Consider the following 18,262-nt stretch of genomic DNA (forward strand, 5'->3'; position numbering starts at 1 on the left):
ACAGTTGGCAGAATGTATATTTCATATCAGTACAGTGTTTATTGATGCATTTATGTATACATGCGTGCAGAAATGCTCAGTAGAAAAAAGATAGTTCAGTAAGTGCTGAACGGAATGTTTAACACAGCGTAGTAAACAAAAAGCAGTCTCTTCTCATAGATCTTGTTCTCCAGTGGCAACAGATGAAGTGTAGTTAAAGTAAAACCAAGTGTAACAACAGTGTAAAGCATGTTGCAGCAGATGGGGGGAGCTGACCTCTTCTGAATGGTCTAAGTTCTTTATGATCAAAGCTGAGATCTGAAGGGTAATTTATAACTGAAGTTGACGGTTATAGCAGTATTTTAGTTTTAAGGTCTAAACACTATATTAGGTAATTTCTTTGTCAAGGTATCTAAGTGTTATCATAATTTTCTTCAGTTCCTATAAAATTGCACGTCCTCTGTCTTCCCAGTGCCTTATGATAACATACTTATTAAAATTTGTAATCACCTAAGCTTTTAATATACAAATTTTTCATAGCAGTTGAATGGATCTGTAATTATCCCTGAAATGGCATTTAAACATTCTTAATCTATAGAACCCTTCATTTCCTTCATCCATGCTGTGAGAAGTGTGAATGCTTTTTGAAATGAGATAAATTTTGGCATTAAAGCTATCTTTTCAATTATGATGAATAATATAACATTATTTTAGCATATGACTTCTTGTGGTATGTTTTAAGAACTGTCTACTGATAACATTAAATGATCTACCAAAAGGAATTTAAGATATACACTAGCCAGTATCCTTAGGGGAAAAATATTGAGTGGAAATATTGAGAGAACTAAATTTAGATATCTCTTGCTCCCACACTCTACCACTAATTATAAACAATAAAACATCTGATGCCAAATTATGGTCAATAATGGTATGAAAGGTGTGGTGAGGAAGATGATAGTTCCCTTGGTGTGCTAGGAAAAGGCCTCTCTGATAAGGAAGTACTTAAGGCCACAGCTGAAGAATTAGAAGGCACCGGCCATTGGAAAGTTGGTGCAGTTCTGAGTCAGTAGGTCCCCATTAGGAGCTTGGTGCGGGAAGGGAGTCAGGTAGTGAGGGCATACGGGCAGTGAGAGATGCCACAAGATGAGGTTGGAGGAACAGTGGGAAAGATCTGATTTTATTGTTCTGTGGATCACTTGCCAAGGGTTTAGGACAGGGTTGTAGTGTCTTGTTTGGTCAGATTTAAATTTGTTTGAAGTCCCTCTGGCTGCCTGTGGGGAGAGGCTGGAGGTGCAGGTGAGGCGTGAAGGGCAGTGGACAGCTGGGGTCAGCTGTGGAATGGTCAGAGACAAAGCTGGAAGGTAAAATGTGCCGACCCTACTGACGGTTAGGACTGAAGGAGCAGAGGGGAGAGGACTGGAGGGGCAGCGGGGGGTGAGGAGGGAGAACAGGGCCCTAGGCTCCCAGTTTTCTGGCCCAGGGACCGGAATCCACCTCTAAAGATGGGAAAGGCTATGAAGTGGAACTTGTTGAGGGGAGATTTTAGATGTAGTAAACCTGAGAGGTTTTGTGTGTCAAAATGTAAACATTAAGAAGGAAATTGAGATTCATAGTAACTCGGAGCTCTCGGAACATGTTAGAACTAGAAATGTGAATTTGAGAGACAACATCATCCAAGGTGCATTCAGCATCAGACTACACAGAGGAGAGCTGTCCAGGTTTCACCCTGGAAGCACTGAGGTCTTTATAGAGGCTGGAGGGGCCAGGGGAGAACTTGCATGGGAGGCTGAGAAAGGTCAGCGAGGGAGGGCAGAGAAATGTTCACTGATGTGCGGCACAGAGCCCGACAGAACTGGGTGTAGATGTTGAGAGTTTGAGTGAAATGACAACAGAGAAGTTGCTTCTGGCAGCACGGGTGTAGATGTAGATGCAAGACGATGTGACGGCGGGCGAGTGAGGTCATTCAGTTCAGCTCAGAAATCAGCATCGCTATGAGCTGAGCTCCAGGGTAGGTTAGTTACATGTGAAACTAGTCTCTCTGTGAGATCTTTCTCAGAATACTGTTAGTTCATTAACTGGCTCTTCCCCAAAGGATAGTCAAGTTCTTACTTCTGGTTGATTATTTAAATCCCGGTGGTATTTTTATGTGATTAATAGGCTACTACTTGTTAGTGTGAAAATATTCTAGAAACCTGGTAAGTACTGTGTTTCTTGTCTTTAGTTTTGATCATTTAATTGGTAAAATTTATAGCATGCATTGTTGAATTATCTAATTCCAAATTGGTTCTTCATTGTTTGACATTTGTTTTGTGTTTTTCTTTAAAATGTTATCTATGTGGAGTAAGCGTTTTTCTTTATACTGCTAAGCATCTTCATCAGATTAGTTCAGGTTATTGCTGAATGTGGTTTTTTGGAAGCAAAATGTCTTAGTTTTAACTACTTTAATAAGATACCATTTTTTGTATATATAATCAGATACTTCAGGCATTTTAATTTGCAAATTTAGGACAATTTGCTTAAACATTTTTCCACTTTTCAAATTAGTCCCTTGGGTGTAATCTAAGTGTAATAGTCTCCTAAATAAAAACAAAAAACAAACCTCACAACTAATGGTCACTGAAGGAACAATAATTAAGTGCTAGGATTATAATGGTATTTGCATCTTAATGTTACAAACTATCCAAATTTTAAAGTGACTATGTCTATTGCTCATATTCCTGACTGCATTTCTGTCCTTCTGATTTGGTTCTTTATAGCAAGAAATATACATAACATTCTTTAAGTTACATTAGAATGATAGTTGTTAGGAGAGAATAATCCCTAAATAGCTTCTTACAGTGTTAATTCTTAAAGTTTGATTGACGTTTATTTATGTTTTGGCACCATAATTGCAGTTTATGTCATATAAACTTTAATATTTACTAAGTTTCATTGTACTGATACTTTAACCAGAATAAAATATTCAATGTAAATTAAATTGTAGCTGCAAACGTTTATGTATGAAATCTTTAAGTGATAAGCTTATTTTCCCTACCTTGAAGCAATTTGTCCTAAATTTCCGTACGTCTGCATTTGGTTTTGCTGTTCTAAAATTCCTTAGTTGCTGGCTTTGACTTTTTATGTTGCTGAGTTTTATACATCTATTTTCTCACCTGCCATATCCTAGGGGGCTTGGAGTACACATAATACAGTGAGCCCACTTTCCTGGTCCCCAGACATTTCAGAAGGTCGGGAAATTTTTAAACCCAGGCAGCTTCCTGGCAGTGCCATTTGGAGCATCAAAGTGGTAAATAAAATTGCATTTACATTCATATATCATTTCTTTCTGGTTGGTTTTGTCGGAGTAGAAGTTAATAAACCTTTCTTTTCTAGATAAATAGTTGATCCAAAGCCACTTTTTTTAATCCAAAAATTTTAATATGAAAAAGCAACATGCTTGCATTTAAAAACCTGTACTAGGTGGAGATTAAATTGCCACTTTACATGACTGATTTTAAGTGTAAATTTTTAACCTTTTAAAATGATTGCTTCCTCTTATGTTGTAATTAGCAGTATTTTTATGAGGGAAATCCTTGTCACATAGGCTATAAAGTAATTAAGGACTTGTTCGTTTGTGGTATCATGAAATTTTGTTGCTTAGAAAAGAACAGAAGAAAAACTACATTAATCTATTATGTACTAATGGAGAAGAAATGCCAAAATTGTAGCAGATTTTGTTGTCTGTATTAATAGCCTAAAAATTATAGGGTTTCTGTTTCATGTCATTGGTGGATGACACTGCCAGTCCTTGAAGTAAGTTAAGTAGTGTGATGCAGTTTGAAAGGTAAAAAATTAATTTGAAAAGGTGTTAATCATCTAAAAAGTTAAAATATTTTACTGACTAGAGGAAATAGTTTTTCTTCATCTTCTGTATATGAATAATTCTGGAATAAGGGTTTTAAATTTAGACTAATCAAGAATTTCAAAAGAATTCTAGATTCCACTTTTTTTATATCACCATTGGAAGAACTTTTTCAGCTGACGTCATACAAGGTGTTGAAAATATTAATATTTGTTTTGAGTAAAACAACTTTTTCAGCTTGATGTCATACAAGGTGTTGAAAATATTAATATTTGTTTTAAGAGTAAAACAACGGTAAGCCAGAAAGAGAAGGAAAAAATGCCATATGCTATTTCTTATATGTGGAATCTTAAAAAAAAGAAATGAACTACTTATTACTTATAACTTAGATGATTTTCTTGAATATGTGTAAGCACAATTGACTGTCCTTTATGACTGGATTACTGCATTCTGTTGATTCTTAAAATGAAAAGAAAACTATGACTTGTTTAACCATTTTAAAGCAGATACCACCAATTTTCACTTATTCTTATCTCTCTCATTGGATGTTGAGGAAAAACAAATCGGGATTGCTTTAGTCCTGACTTAATCACTGCCTTAAAGAAATCTTTTATTCCAATCAAAAACCAACGAAACTATCCAATTCGACCCTACCCTGTCCCTTGTTCAAAGAAGCTCAAGAGCTGAAGGAGAGAGCAGCTTAAGAGGACAAGGAGAGGCAGTCGGAAAGCTGGAAGTTGGCTGTGTTTACTAAAACTGAAGGGAAAGAAAAGACCTTCCAATCCTTTGTGTTCATGTATGTCTTTTTTATGCTCACAATAGGACCATAAATTACTACTTGGAAACCACTCTACCACGTAAATAGGTGACGAGTTCAGTATTTCAAACTGCGATAAGTGACATTAGTTGAAAATGTGACATATTATTTAACTTGTTAGGGAAAATATCAGAAAAGATTTTCCCGAGCATTTTAGTAATCTTAAATACACATAATGCCAGGTTTTTAAGGTAGTAATGCGTAAGTCTGAGAATAAATAGGAAAACAACATATAACCTTAGTACTTATTTGTTAAAATGTCAGGGAATTTAACATGTTTTCCCTAAGAATTTTTTCTTGTATTGGGTAAAAATCCAGATAAAAATGACTTGAAATGGAAATAATTTATCTAGATGATTTAAAACAAGCCATTTACTTTATCAGCTTTCCTATAGTCTTTAAAATAAGTGTCCTCTAAATACTGTGGTAGAATGAGGTATACATGTTCACTTCATATGGTCAGCTATTGAATAGTAAAGGAAATTGACAGTTTCAATGACAGAGGAAAAATACTCTTATACACTAGCAAAAATAAGCTTTCATGCAGTGTAGTGGTACAGAATATGGTTCTGGTACAGAATAGTAGTAAAGGACATGGACCCTGGGACCAGACTTGCCAGCTGCAGGACTTTGGGCAAATTACTTAACCTTTTTATTCGTCAGTATACTTGTCTCTAAAATGGGGATAATAAAATAGTCCTGACTTGATGAGATTTTTTTGAGAGTAACGAGGGCTTAGAGCAGCACATAGTAAGTACTCAGGACTTGTTAGCTATTAATATAATTATGAGAAACCCATTAGCAAGAAAGTCCTTCCTTATACCTGCTCTGTATACAGTACAATTTGTTGTACGTGAAAATGAAAACCTGGCTGAGGTTGTGGCTGCTCTAGCCACTTAAGATGTAAGATTAGGAAATGGAAAAATAATGCCAAGGTTTACTGATGCAGGGCATTCACAATGACAGACCCAAGTCTGATTTTATGTAGTCACAGAATACATATCAAAAGATGCAAATAATAAGCTTGTTCTCTTTATCATCCGATCAGAATAAAAGAGGGAAGCAAGTATTTGTGTAACATTTAATAAAATGGTTTACCTAACATTTGGATTTAAAATTCTTCTGGGCTTTTGCAGACTGCTGACTTTTCCATATGTGTTGTATAGGGCCGTGGGTCAGGATTCCCAGGAAAGCGGCGACCTCGTGGTGCGGGACTGTCAGGACGAGGTGGCAGAGGCAGATCAAAATTGAAAAGTGGAATTGGGGCAGTTGTGTTACCTGGGGTAAGGTTCACTCCCTTTAAGTTTGCTGTAATCCTTTATCCATCAGCTGATGATGACAATCTCGTTTGTAGCAAAGTAGTTAGATTCTAAGAGTCACATAAATAAGCTAAAATTTTTATCTCTACTTTGCATTTCTTTTTAAACCCCTGATGAGGTTTTCTTTCATAGTTTCTGCTTTCTCATCCCTTTTTCTCACCTTCCTCTTTAATCTTTCTATGCCAGCCTTTCCCAAAAATCAAGTATGTATTTGCTCTTTATTAAAAAAAAACCCCCACAAAACTCCCATTATATTCTTGAGTTTATTTGAAGAATTAAATTATGTTGACGTTTTATGTTTTTGATTGTAGTTGCTCTCAATGTTGTACTGTGGTTTACAGAAGAAATTAGAAACGTTACAGATTAGTATGAACTCTATAAATGTTGAAGATTTTATGATTATCTTTGACATTTTAAGATTGATAAATATTTGCTCACTGGCACCTTACGAGGCTTTTATATTTAAATGTGTATTGAAAAAAATGCATTTGGCAAACAATGGCAGATATTTCATGCAGTAACTACTATTTTACCGATACCCTGTTTTTCAGATTCTAGTTATCATTTTAATTATCTTTTTAAGTTCAGGAGACAGGGAGGATTGTTCAGTTTTACTACTAAAGGCGTAAGGAAACTTGAATTCTGGTCCTTTTTTTAAAAAAAGTAAATCCCTCTTCATCCCCCAAATTAACATGCTTATTTAGGTATAGTTGATATAAAATAAGGTACAAGTAGTTAAAGTGTGCAGTTGCACAGGTTTGGACGTATGTGTACACCCTTGAAAACCACACCACAGTCAAGGTATTCACCCCTCAGTTCCCTTGTGCCCTCTGGAATCCCTCTGCCTTCCTCCCTGCCTGCCAGGCCTTACCCTCAGGCAGTGACTCACCTGACTTCCATTAGTTTGCATCTTCTAGAGGTCATGTAAGTGGAGTCATGCAGAATTTACTCTTTGGTCTAACTTATTTCACTCAGTGTAATTATTTCATGCTCTTATGTGTTAATAGTTCACTCCTTTTTGTTGCTGGAGCATTTCATAGTATGGCTGTGCCACAGTTTGTCTATCTGTTGGGACACTGAGCTTGCTTCCGTTTTTTGGCTATTAGAAATAAAGCTGCTCTAAACTTTTACATACAAGTCTGCTGTGGACATGTGCTTTCTTTCTCGTGGGTAAATATCTAAGATTGGAGTGGCTGGATACTGGTAGGTATATGCTTAGCTTTTTAAGAAAAGGTTATTTTTCAAGTTGAATATGACATTTTATATTTGCAAGAATATATGAAATTCCCATTTCCTCCACATAACTCACCCATGCTTAGTATGGCCAGTCTTCATAATTTTAGCCATTCTAACAGGTATGTTGAGAGTATCTTGTTTGCATTTCTTTTATGACTGATGGTTTGATCAACTTTTTATGTGCTTATTTGCTGTCTGTGTATCTTCTTTGATAAAACCTTCAAATCATCAACATGTTTTAAAAATTGTTTCATTTTTAACTTGCTGAGTTTTGATTTTTCTGTATGTATTTGAAACATAAGGTCTTTATCATATGATTTGCATATATTTTTCTTGCATTTTTTTGGTTTGTCTTTAACTTTCTTAACTGTTTCAAAGAGCAGATGTTTTAGTTTTGATGAAGTCCTGTGTATCTCTTCATTTCTCTAAGTCTTTAATTTTTTTCAGCTGATGTTCTTTAATCTTCAACAGGCAGGTTGAACAGGCACCATTTTTCAGATTTGTCTTACATATTTTTTAATGGTATTGTAAATAGTGTTATCTTAAGTTCAAATTGTGGTTGGCTGGCTGCTGATTTCTAGAAATACTATTCTTTTTTGTATCCTACAATCTTAACTCCCTTATTCTAGTTGCTTATTTGTGGAATCCATTGGATTTTCTACATGTACAATCATGTTGTCTGCAGATAAAGACAGTTTTATGTCTTTGTTTTTAATCTGGAGATCTTTCATTTCTTTTCTTTATTGCATTTGCTATAAAGAGTATAGTGTTGAATAGAAGTGGTGAGATCAGATAACCTTGTTTTTGACCTTGAGGAGAAAGCATATAGTTTCTCATCATTAAGTATGGTGTTAGCCTTATTTTTGCTTTGTTTTAATGGACATCCTAAATCAGTTTGAAGAACCTCCTTTCTATTCATAGTTTGCTGAGATATTTTTGGAGTAGATGTCAAAAGTAGGTTCTGTCCAGATGCTTTTTTTGCATCTATAGAGATGATTGAGTGGTTTGTTTGGTGATACATGAGTTACATCAGTTGGTTCTTTTGTATGATAAAGCAATCTTGCAGTTCTAGGGATAAACTCCACTTAGTCATGATGTTGGATTTAGTTTGTTTAAAGTTTTAGACTTCTAATATTTACATTCATGAGGGATATTGGTCTCTAGTGTTATTTTTTTATCATGTCTTTGGTTTGGTATCCGCTTAATGTTGGCTTCATAGAATGAATTGGGAAATACATTTTACTCTTGAATTTTCTGGAAAAGTTGTTTAGTGTTGGAAATTTCTTTGTTACATTATTCACTGATAGACTCATTTGTGGATCCATTTTGGCTTCTCAATCTATCACCAGTCCTGTGGTTGAATTACTAGTTACTCCATTCTTAGCAGCACTTAATTTATTATTGATAGAATGTATTCTAAGTTTATGAAGTCATCTTCCTTGATTTGTAAGAGCTAATTTGGGGATATACATATAATGTATGAATACATTTCCTCAGTTAAAAAAATTAAAACATTATAGATAGATCAAAGTTTTCTCTAGTACCACTACTTCCTAAGCCCTGATTTTTTCACCAGTTTTGTTGCATTTACGTAATAGGTTGATCCATATGAAACTGCCAACATTCAACCACTTTTGCCCTGCAAAACCAGCAATTTCTTATGACTCAACCTGTTACATGTGCCAGTAGACTACGTATTGCATGTTTTCATACCATAGTGTCTACATCACAAAGTACAGCTTATTTTTCCACTCAGCAATGTTAGCTTGGTGATTTCTTCATGGAAATCCATGTAGATTTCTGCCCTGCTATTTTTCAAAGTGCTGTGTAATTTCTCATACTTCAGATTTTTCATATTTTTGGTCATTCTCTAGTGGTGACTGTCTAGGTTGCTTGCACTCTTCCTTTGTTGTCTTTAGGCCTTTGGACTGTAAACTGCTCTAATTGTTAACTCTATCGTAACAGTCGTACTGTCCATTAAAACTGCATTGAAACTCATTTACATGGAAAAATATTATTACTGTAACGTATTCTTTCCATTTAGTAACTCTTTTTTCAGTTATTCTTCAAGAACAATAATTCCATTACTTTTTATTTGACTGTAACCTACTGTGTTTCAACTCTGTCCTTCCAGGACAATTGTAAGCTTTTAAAGCAAAGAGGATCGTATTTTGTAATTTTGGCAATGGCTCCCTGTTCTCTTTTTTAGCATCCAGTTCAGAGCTTTTTTCATAAGTACTCTGGAAATAATTATTAACAAGCCAGTGCATAGTTAGTTGATTTGCTCATTTTAACCAAGTCCAGAATTGAACAGCTATGGTTCATAATCCTTTGGCTAATACTGAAATTTTGATAAGTTATTCAAAATAATTATATTCTGAAACATTGCTGCCCTGAAGAAATATGTGAACCAGATATGTTATTTAAAACTTCCTATAGCTAAATTAAAAACAGAGAGAGGAACAGGTGAAATTTAATTTTAATGTGTGTCTTTTGACCCAGTATGTCCAAAATAGTATCATTTCAACATGTGACTTATAAAATACACAAAATTATAAATTGTCATACCTGTTAGCTTTATATTGAAATGGAAAGTTTTTATCATACAAATCAATGTTGATTTTACAGATTTCTAATTTAAGTCAATATGTAGAAGATTTTAGTTTTAATTGGCAGTGCGTGTAAATTGACTAAAAACTATAAGAAAATTTGAAGACCATTTTGTTGCTATTGATTTAGTGTTGCTTTTCAATTTTTCAATGCCCTTCTGAATTAGAGTTAGTTAATTTAAGTTGGATATAGTTTTCAAGCAGATATGTCTTTAATTCAGAGTCAAATCAATTATTCTAAAAAAGATGAGCCAGTTTTATAAATGTGGATATAAATATTTCAAGAAAAAAATGTTTTTGTACTTGATTTAGTTGCTAGAAAACTTCTAGGTGTGTTTAGAACAATTTGGGTATGTAAATCTGTTTTTCAGCTGTAAACTTCATGAAATTTAAATACAGATCAAATTATTTCTGATGTAAATTTTGTGTATGAATTGAGATATGCTGTAAGTTAAAATATGTACGATATTTCAGTGACTTACAATGAAAAAAGAGAATGTGAAATATCTAACAATGTTATTGATTACATATTGAAATGGTAATATTTTGGATATTAGGTAAAATATATTAAAATTAAAAAACCAAAAAAATACACAAAATTATTTATGACCTTTATTTATATTCTTTCTTATTTGGTACTGAGTCTTCAAAATCTGGTGTATGTTTTATACTTTTAACTTTATACCTCTCAGACTACCCACATTGCAGATTTTAAGAGTCAGTGAAATAGAGTGATACATGAATGTGCGTGTGTGTGCGCACATAAAATTTTATTTTCTTGATTAGATTATGGGTAATCAAGTCTTAGGAAAGACAGATTAATGTTTTCTCATTGCTTCCTGATCTGTGGGGCTTGTGACTCTGAAGAGACAATAAGTGAATTTAAAAATGCCATAGCTTATACTTCTATGGGAGTGTCTTGTCAATAATCGTCTAATTTGGAATTGTTAGTATAGTCCCTTGCAAAAAAGCTGTATTTTAAATATGAATCTTCTTAAGCTTTCCAGTTAAATGTAATAAAGTGAAAAATGTAACTTGGCGTTTTGTGTATTTTTCTTCTTGTAGGTGTCTGCTGCAGATATTTCATCAAATAAGGATGAAGAAGAAAACTCGATGCACAATACAGTTGTGCTGTTTTCCAGTAGTGACAAGTTCACTCTGCATCAGGTTTGGACTAGATTATTTGCCTTCCACTTCTGAATTCCTGTTTGCCCATTTCCGCTTCATCCCACATGCACTGAAGTAATCTAATACTTAGCTCTAGAGCTGTATTAACTTAGAAAGCGTTTTTTTAAATTGTAAAATTAGTACAGTAATAGTATACTTAGTTTGATCTCCAATTTAAAACATGCTGATGTGTTCTAAATTTCAGGATATGTGTGTAGTCTGTGGCAGTTTCGGCCAAGGAGCAGAGGGGAGATTACTTGCCTGTTCTCAGTGTGGTCAGTGTTACCATCCATACTGTGTCAGTATTAAGGTAAATAGACGTAAATTTAAATATTAAGGTAAATATGCTTGAAGTTAACAAAACTGTATTGAGATTTGATTTGAGTAGCTTCCAGGTCTAATAGTTAATCGAGTATTGTTAGGATTATTCTGCATATGTGACAGTATTTAAGTACTTCACTGCCTTTAAAGTATTACCTCAAGAAGTGAACTTCTGTAAAGCTATGGTCTAAATTGTGGTAACTATCCTGCCTTGTCTTAAAAAAGTAGAACAAAAAATGTGTATCGTTAATTTAATAGATACTTTATACTATTTTTCGCTGAGGCATGAAGTTTAGTTGATTTATTCTGTCCATGGATCATGAAAGTTGAGAGTACTTAGTAAAAAAAAAGCTCATTAGTTCACCCTGGTCTCATTTGCTCTCCTAGGCCCCCATCCATATACAAAAGGACACTTTCTGTTATGCTTCTTGAATGTGAGTGGGTTTGCATTTTTAATCAGTTTTGGAGCTCTTTTGGCATTTAGTTCTTGAAATTTTTTTCTGTTCCCCAACCTACTCCCCCAGCCCCATACCCACCCCGCCACCTCCCTACTACCGTTCTGGAGTCTCAGTTTTATGTGTGAAATTGCGAGATACTGTCCTCAGATTGCTGACACTTGGTTGATTGTTTTTGTCCCAATTGTTTTTCTCTCTGTGCTTTAGTTTTTGTAGTTTCTATTACATTCTTAAAACTCAGTTACTATGCAGTATCGAATCTATTTTTAATGCTGTCCAGTGGTTTTTTCACCCAGATAATTGTATTTTTTATGGTTTTTATCCATTTTATGGTTTACATTAATCTTGTAGTGTAAAATTTTTTTCTTCATTATGTTTTTTTCTTTCAAGTCCCTGAAAAATTTATAATTGTCTGCTGATTTTATCGTCTCTGGTATTTCTCATTGTGTTAATTAATTTTTCTCCTCATTGGAATATGCTTTCCTGCCCCCTGCCCCTGTTTTTAAACAGCTAATGATTTGTGTGTGTGTGTGTGATTGAATGTAGGCATTGTGCATTGTGATACTGTATTGTTGGGAGTCAGGATTTTGTTCCTTTAAAAAGCAGAGTTTTTGTTGTGGCAGACAGTTACTTGTGGATAAGTCTGAACCTTTTGAAGATCTTTTTAAGCTTTCTGAGGTAGGTCCAGAGAGCCTTCACTCTGAGGTGGCTATTCTCAAACATTTTGGTGTTAGAACCCTTAACATTCTTAAAAATTACTGAGGACCCCATAGACATTTTGTTAATGAGGATGATAATTACTGAATATTTACTGTTTTATAAATTAAAACAAAGAGTATTTTAAAACACAAAAATAAAAAAATTAAAAAAAAAAGGCAGACATACCTCATATGATGTCAGTGTAATGATGTTTTATACATGTAGTCTCTACAAAACATCACTGAGTGAATTAAAGTGGAAAAAAAAATAACATCGCAGTATTATTTCGAAAATAGTTTAGACCACACTTTCTTAGCTACTTCTAGCGCCAGTTTAATACTTGAAGCATGTCCTTTATGAGATCGCTGCTGACTTCTCTCTAAACCTTCCCCTCCCTGCCATTCCAGTCCCCAGCTCACCAGTGTCTTTTCAGCCTGAGTGGTTGAGATTCAGATGCCTTCTGGTGTTGTGTGGACTGAATGTTGATAATTACTACAAATTCCCAGGAGTTGTTCTTTGCCTTGTTTTTGGGTCCTTGTTTGACCACCTAGATGTGCAGCGTGGTGTTCAGCCAAAGACTTCAGGGAATTCTGTGTAGAGTTCTGGAGCTCTTACTTCTTACTGTTCCATTCTTTCCAGTACTCTGTCCTCAGAAACACATTTCTGTACTGCCCTTTGTTCCATCTCTGAGGGCAGGTGTTGCATACATTTTGCCCAGTTTTCTAGTATTTTATTATGGAAGACAGATCTCGTCTCAGTTACTCCATTGCAGTTGAGGCTGATATCCATTACAGACTAAAAAAACACAGTCTCTCAAACCTTCAACATGGTGCCATGGATGCGACCCTGGATTAATACCGTACTCAAAGAGTTCTTGAAAATGAAGACAAAACCAGTTTAACAGGAGGAAAAAAAGAGTTGATAGTATAACCCTGATATCTATACTAAGAGGAAATTTCAGAGGGCGGGAGATTGTTCAAATGTTGAAGTGCTTGAAGAGAGGTCAGATAACACAGCACTAGAATGTCATCTAGATTCGGGAGTAAGGAGGTCTTGACTGATGGAATCGGGCAGTTTCAGTGGTGATGAGCATAGTGCCCAGACTGTAGTATGTCAGGGAGTCAGTATAAAACTGAGGGGCTTGAGAGTTTGCCTATAAAGGACCAGAGGCTTTGAAATAGGAAAATAGGAATGAAGATACATTATTTAAAAAATTTGACTTTTTATCTTATGTTTCTCCTAAGCCAGGGGTTGGTAAACTATGGCACACAGGCCACATCTGGTCCACTGCCTTTTATTTTTTATTTTTTATTTTTTAATTTTATTTTTAATTTTTATTTATGATAAGTGACGTTTTATTGGAACACAGCCACACTCTTTTGTTTACATGTGTCTGTGGTAGGCTTCACACCACAGTGGCGCAGTTGTGTAGTTTAAGAGATTATCTGGCCCACAAATTCTGTAATGTTTATTTCCTACCCTTCACTGAAAAAGTGTTGACTGCTCCTCTGAGCTACACTGCTTTTCCTCCCCATTTGGGTAGATAATATAACTTGACAATCTAAGACTAATCTACATGTGAGTAAGTAGGCTAATCAAAGTAATAAATGTCCATACTTAAAAATTAAATGTCTGTAAAGCCTTGTAATGACTGGCCTCCCTGCCTCACTCTGCCTCCAGGTCTGAATCCTGATCCCTCAAGGCAGCCGCTTTGGGTTCTTTCAGGTCCTTCTTGCAGTTACTCTGCAGCTCTAAGGGCTATGCTGGGGCTACTGCTCTATCTGTGTTAGATTTTGTTGACTTTCTGCTATGAATTAATAAATGCTGATCTAGCTCCTAAAATAGGCCCCCTGCCTTGTCCCAGTATCCTCCGATATTGCTGTTCTACTACATTTAGTTAGTGAACCATGGCGGTTATGACTCTGTAAATGTTCAGTGGAGATCTAAGTAATGTGCTATGACTTTATTTTGGTTTTCATGGAGTTTTTTATAGCAGGAAGAAAATAATGATCCATGATTTTCCATTAGTTTTTGTTGTTTGTTTTTACCTATTGTAGATTATTATTTTAAGAACCTGTTTTTCTGGAAAGAGCCCTGCCTGCTTTCCACACTCTCCTTTTCCCTGTTCTGAACTGTGTTAGCTGCTTCTAGACCTGTTGCTCAGTTCTCATCCTTACACATCTCTGGGCTGATGGTCTCTGTTGAGTTCATTGCTTTCTGGATTCCACATCTTTTTCTTGGTATATACATCCTCATTTTGTTCCTCATATCTGTAACTTCATTAGAAAGAATACTAGGGAGGTGAATTTTGAATCCCTGTGTATCTGAGAGGCATTGCACATCACATTTAATTGCTTGTTAGCTAGGTTAAGAATTGTACCTTGAAGTATTTCCCCATGAAATTGAGAACTATTACTCTATTTTAGCATCCAAAGTTGGAAAATTTGGTGCTATTTTGAAAGTTGTTCCTTTATTTAACTCTTCTTGACTTCTCAGGCAGCTTTTAGATGTTCTTAATCCTCACGATTGGGGTTTAGTATGGATGTTGATGGCTTGCTGTTTCATCGTAACAGGCACTTTGTGGTCCTTTTTATCTATAAACTGTAGTCTTTTGAGATCTTTGAGTTGATTCTAGATTCTTAATATTACATAGTATGGCTGCTTTGAGGAATTGATCAGAAGTATAGAGATTCTCAAACTTTTCTACTGCCCTTGAGGCAGAGGAGTAAATGTGAACTTGAAGTCCTAGCTTCATAGCCTAAAATCCTCCAAGACCATAAACTGGCCTTGAGAACTCAGAGTGTACCTTAAATTTTTTACATTTTTATATTGATTTTAATATACAAATCCCTTATGCAATGTACCCAAGTTTCAGAATAATGAATTCTTGAAATGTCATAGATGAAATTAACTGCATTAACAGTAATGGGACCATTTACTTGATTTCTTTAAAATCCTGTTACCACATCTGTAAAGTGGACATTAGACCCACAGCACAAGGTACTTACACGAACTTAAAAAAGGCTTTAAGATATGTATCATTTTGATTATTCTGTCCAGTAGGCACACTCCTGAAAGTATACAAACGTGCCCACCTGGTACTAGGCCACTGTGGGCGCTCAGTGAATGCTAATTGCTTGCCTCTTTTCTGCTTCTAGGTGTATAAATAAGCACCACATTAGTTTATACGGCGTATTTGATCATGCAGAATGAGGTGTAAGCTAATATATGAACCATACGAATTGGCTGTTTCTTTTACAGATCACTAAGGTGGTTTTGAGCAAAGGTTGGAGGTGTCTTGAGTGCACTGTGTGTGAGGCCTGTGGGAAGGCAACTGACCCAGGAAGACTCCTGCTGTGTGATGATTGTGACATAAGTTACCACACCTACTGCCTAGACCCTCCATTGCAGACAGTCCCCAAAGGAGGCTGGAAGTGCAAATGGTACTCTAGGGTTTATATTTCCCTTGTTCGTCTTTTAAATTCAGGACTTTCCCACATTACGTTATTTTTTTAAATTAGCCACGTCTGTTTAATTGTGTAATACGTGTTTACGATGATAGATGTCACTAGTCAGAAAAATTTTCAAATATGCATTAAATGCTCTCCCCCTACTCTGTTCATGTGTAGCTTCTTTAATTACAGTAACTAAAAACTAAGCAAATAAAATTGCAACTTGGGGTATTGGATTTCAGGTGTGTGTGGTGCAGACACTGTGGAGCAACGTCTGCAGGTCTCAGATGTGAATGGCAAAACAATTACACACAGTGTGCTCCCTGTGCAAGCTTGTCTTCCTGCCCGGTCTGCTGTCGAAACTACAGAGAAGAAGATCTGATTCTGCAGTGTAGACAGTGTGATAGGTATTGTGTGGTTTTTTTCATCTTTTGCAAGCTTTTCTCTCTTAAATATAGCAAAAGGAAATTGGAAAATAACTTTCTTCTATCTTAAATTTAAGAAATAAGATTCTTCCTTTCCAGATTTTTAGTCAGCTAAAAACTTAACAAGAGTTTCCTGTTTGGTATTCTCAATTGCCTTCTAAACATTTTTAACTTGGGGCTTTTTGAGGGTTTATGAATCCCTTGAAATTAGACGTAGAATTACTGCCTGCATATATGCAATTTTCTATGGAAGATTTTTGAATCTTTTTTTAGATTCTACAAAGAATCTCGTATTCTATTTTCCTTAAACTACTTTTTCTTAATACTCTAGATATAAGTATCTCAATATTAGGTGCCAGCTCCTGCCCTCCCTATGTAGTAGTTTTCAGCTTCAAAATCAGAAAGCTGTTTTCTTCGATATCAATAGTATATTGTGCTGTGTTAGCACTTTACATGTTAATATTAGCAGTCATTGTTATTTCATCAGTAATACTGGGTTCTCAGGACTCTGCCTACAAATTCTTTGTTCAAAGGCGGGACAACAGCTTGTGTGTTGCAGTGAACATTCACCATCACTTACATTTGTTGTATCTCCCCCACAGTGCCTGCATCAGTGGGAGCACCTGGGCGCGGCACCACTGGCAGTCTTCTGAGTTCCTTTCTTGCCCTAACTAGCTTCCTCATTGTCTCTGAAATCCTCAGTATATGATCATAAAGCAGTTACCCCATCCTGCTCATACAACGTGCTTTTGTTTCCTTCGTAGTACTTATTCTCATTCCTTTTTCTTCTTTGCAGCTCTCGCGGTTTCTGTGGGTCAGTAGGAATGGTTAGGAGAAGGGTGCAGCGTGGTCTAGGTGGGAGGAGCACATGAGACTAGGGGCTTTACGGTCGGACGCTGTCCACTGCTCTTGTAGTTTTTAAAAGGAAACCATCTTCAGTATATATATATATATATATATATATATATTTTTTTTTTTTTGTAATGTGTGAATATGATCTTTTTAGATGGATGCATGCAGTTTGTCAAAACTTAAATACTGAAGAGGAAGTGGAAAGTGTGGCAGATATTGGTTTTGACTGTAGCATGTGCAGACCCTATATGCCTACGTCAAATGGTAAGATATTAATACAGGCCGTGCGTGTGTGCACTTACACAGCTGATTGTGCTTGCTGGGCCTAACCAGTGAGTGGGCCTCATGCTAGCTCTTTTTCTCTTTTTGTGAAACTATTATTTGGACAAGTATGTTATGAAAAATAAGTTACTGTTATGAAAAATAAGTTACTCTTGTTAATTTATAACTCTTATCATCCCAACTTAAGGTATTAAAACAGTCTACTTACATAAAGGAAGTAAATTAAGAATTATTTTTGCTATAAGATGGAATTGTTGTTTTCAAGACTCATAATTTTGTAGTTAATAGCAGTGTGTAGAAAACCGGTACATTGGTCCTTTATCTTTACCAGTTTTTCTTCCATGACGTGTATTTCCTGCACCATGACTCCTTGTTGTTAGGTTGTTGTTTTAAAGACGCCTTTAGTTCTATTTATTGTTCAAGCATTTATTTCAGTAAAATGGGTACAGCAGTAGAAACTTTAATCAGATGTAAATCTTTAAATACACTTTACCTTTTCTGAAAAAATTACATGATTTTTTTTTTCATTTCAGTGCCTTCCTCAGACTGCTGTGAATCTTCACTTGTAGCACAAATTGTCACAAAAGTGAAAGAACTAGGTAAAATCTGAAATGCTTTGACTGTTCTTTACAAAAAGCAAAGAGATGTTTTGTTTTTATATAACTGATTTGCCACATGTTACATGAATCCTGCCTTAATCCACGCGGGTGTTCAGTCTACATTCCCTAATGCTGGTTATCATTTCTGTAATTGGCATATAAAATGTCTGACTTGTCCAGCTTTAGTGGGACAGTATTCCTACAAATCT

General features: G+C 35.5%; 1 protein-coding gene across 19 annotated transcripts in view; it reads left to right on the plus strand.

The window, feature by feature from the left end:
* KMT2C (lysine methyltransferase 2C) overlaps positions 1-18,262 on the plus strand; it is a 237,767-nt gene that overhangs the window by 152,114 nt on the left and 67,391 nt on the right. For 18 of the 19 annotated variants that reach the window (XR_004321207.1, XM_032483052.1, XM_032483051.1 and 15 more), the window contains 8 exons: positions 3,146-3,265; positions 5,804-5,920; positions 10,867-10,968; positions 11,174-11,278; positions 15,705-15,886; positions 16,138-16,302; positions 17,327-17,436; positions 17,988-18,053. Coding sequence is in view for 18 of the 19 variants with exons in the window: in XM_032483052.1 (XP_032338943.1) it covers positions 3,146-3,265; positions 5,804-5,920; positions 10,867-10,968; positions 11,174-11,278; positions 15,705-15,886; positions 16,138-16,302; positions 17,327-17,436; positions 17,988-18,053 (967 nt within the window). In the remaining variant the exon portion in view is untranslated. The remainder of the gene's footprint in view (positions 1-3,145; positions 3,266-5,803; positions 5,921-10,866; positions 10,969-11,173; positions 11,279-15,704; positions 15,887-16,137; positions 16,303-17,326; positions 17,437-17,987; positions 18,054-18,262) is intronic. The other variant, XM_032483062.1, reaches the window with a different exon arrangement.

Source organism: Camelus ferus, chromosome 7 (assembly GCF_009834535.1).
Source record: "Camelus ferus isolate YT-003-E chromosome 7, BCGSAC_Cfer_1.0, whole genome shotgun sequence".
In the NCBI taxonomy this organism is placed as follows: domain Eukaryota; kingdom Metazoa; phylum Chordata; class Mammalia; order Artiodactyla; family Camelidae; genus Camelus; species Camelus ferus.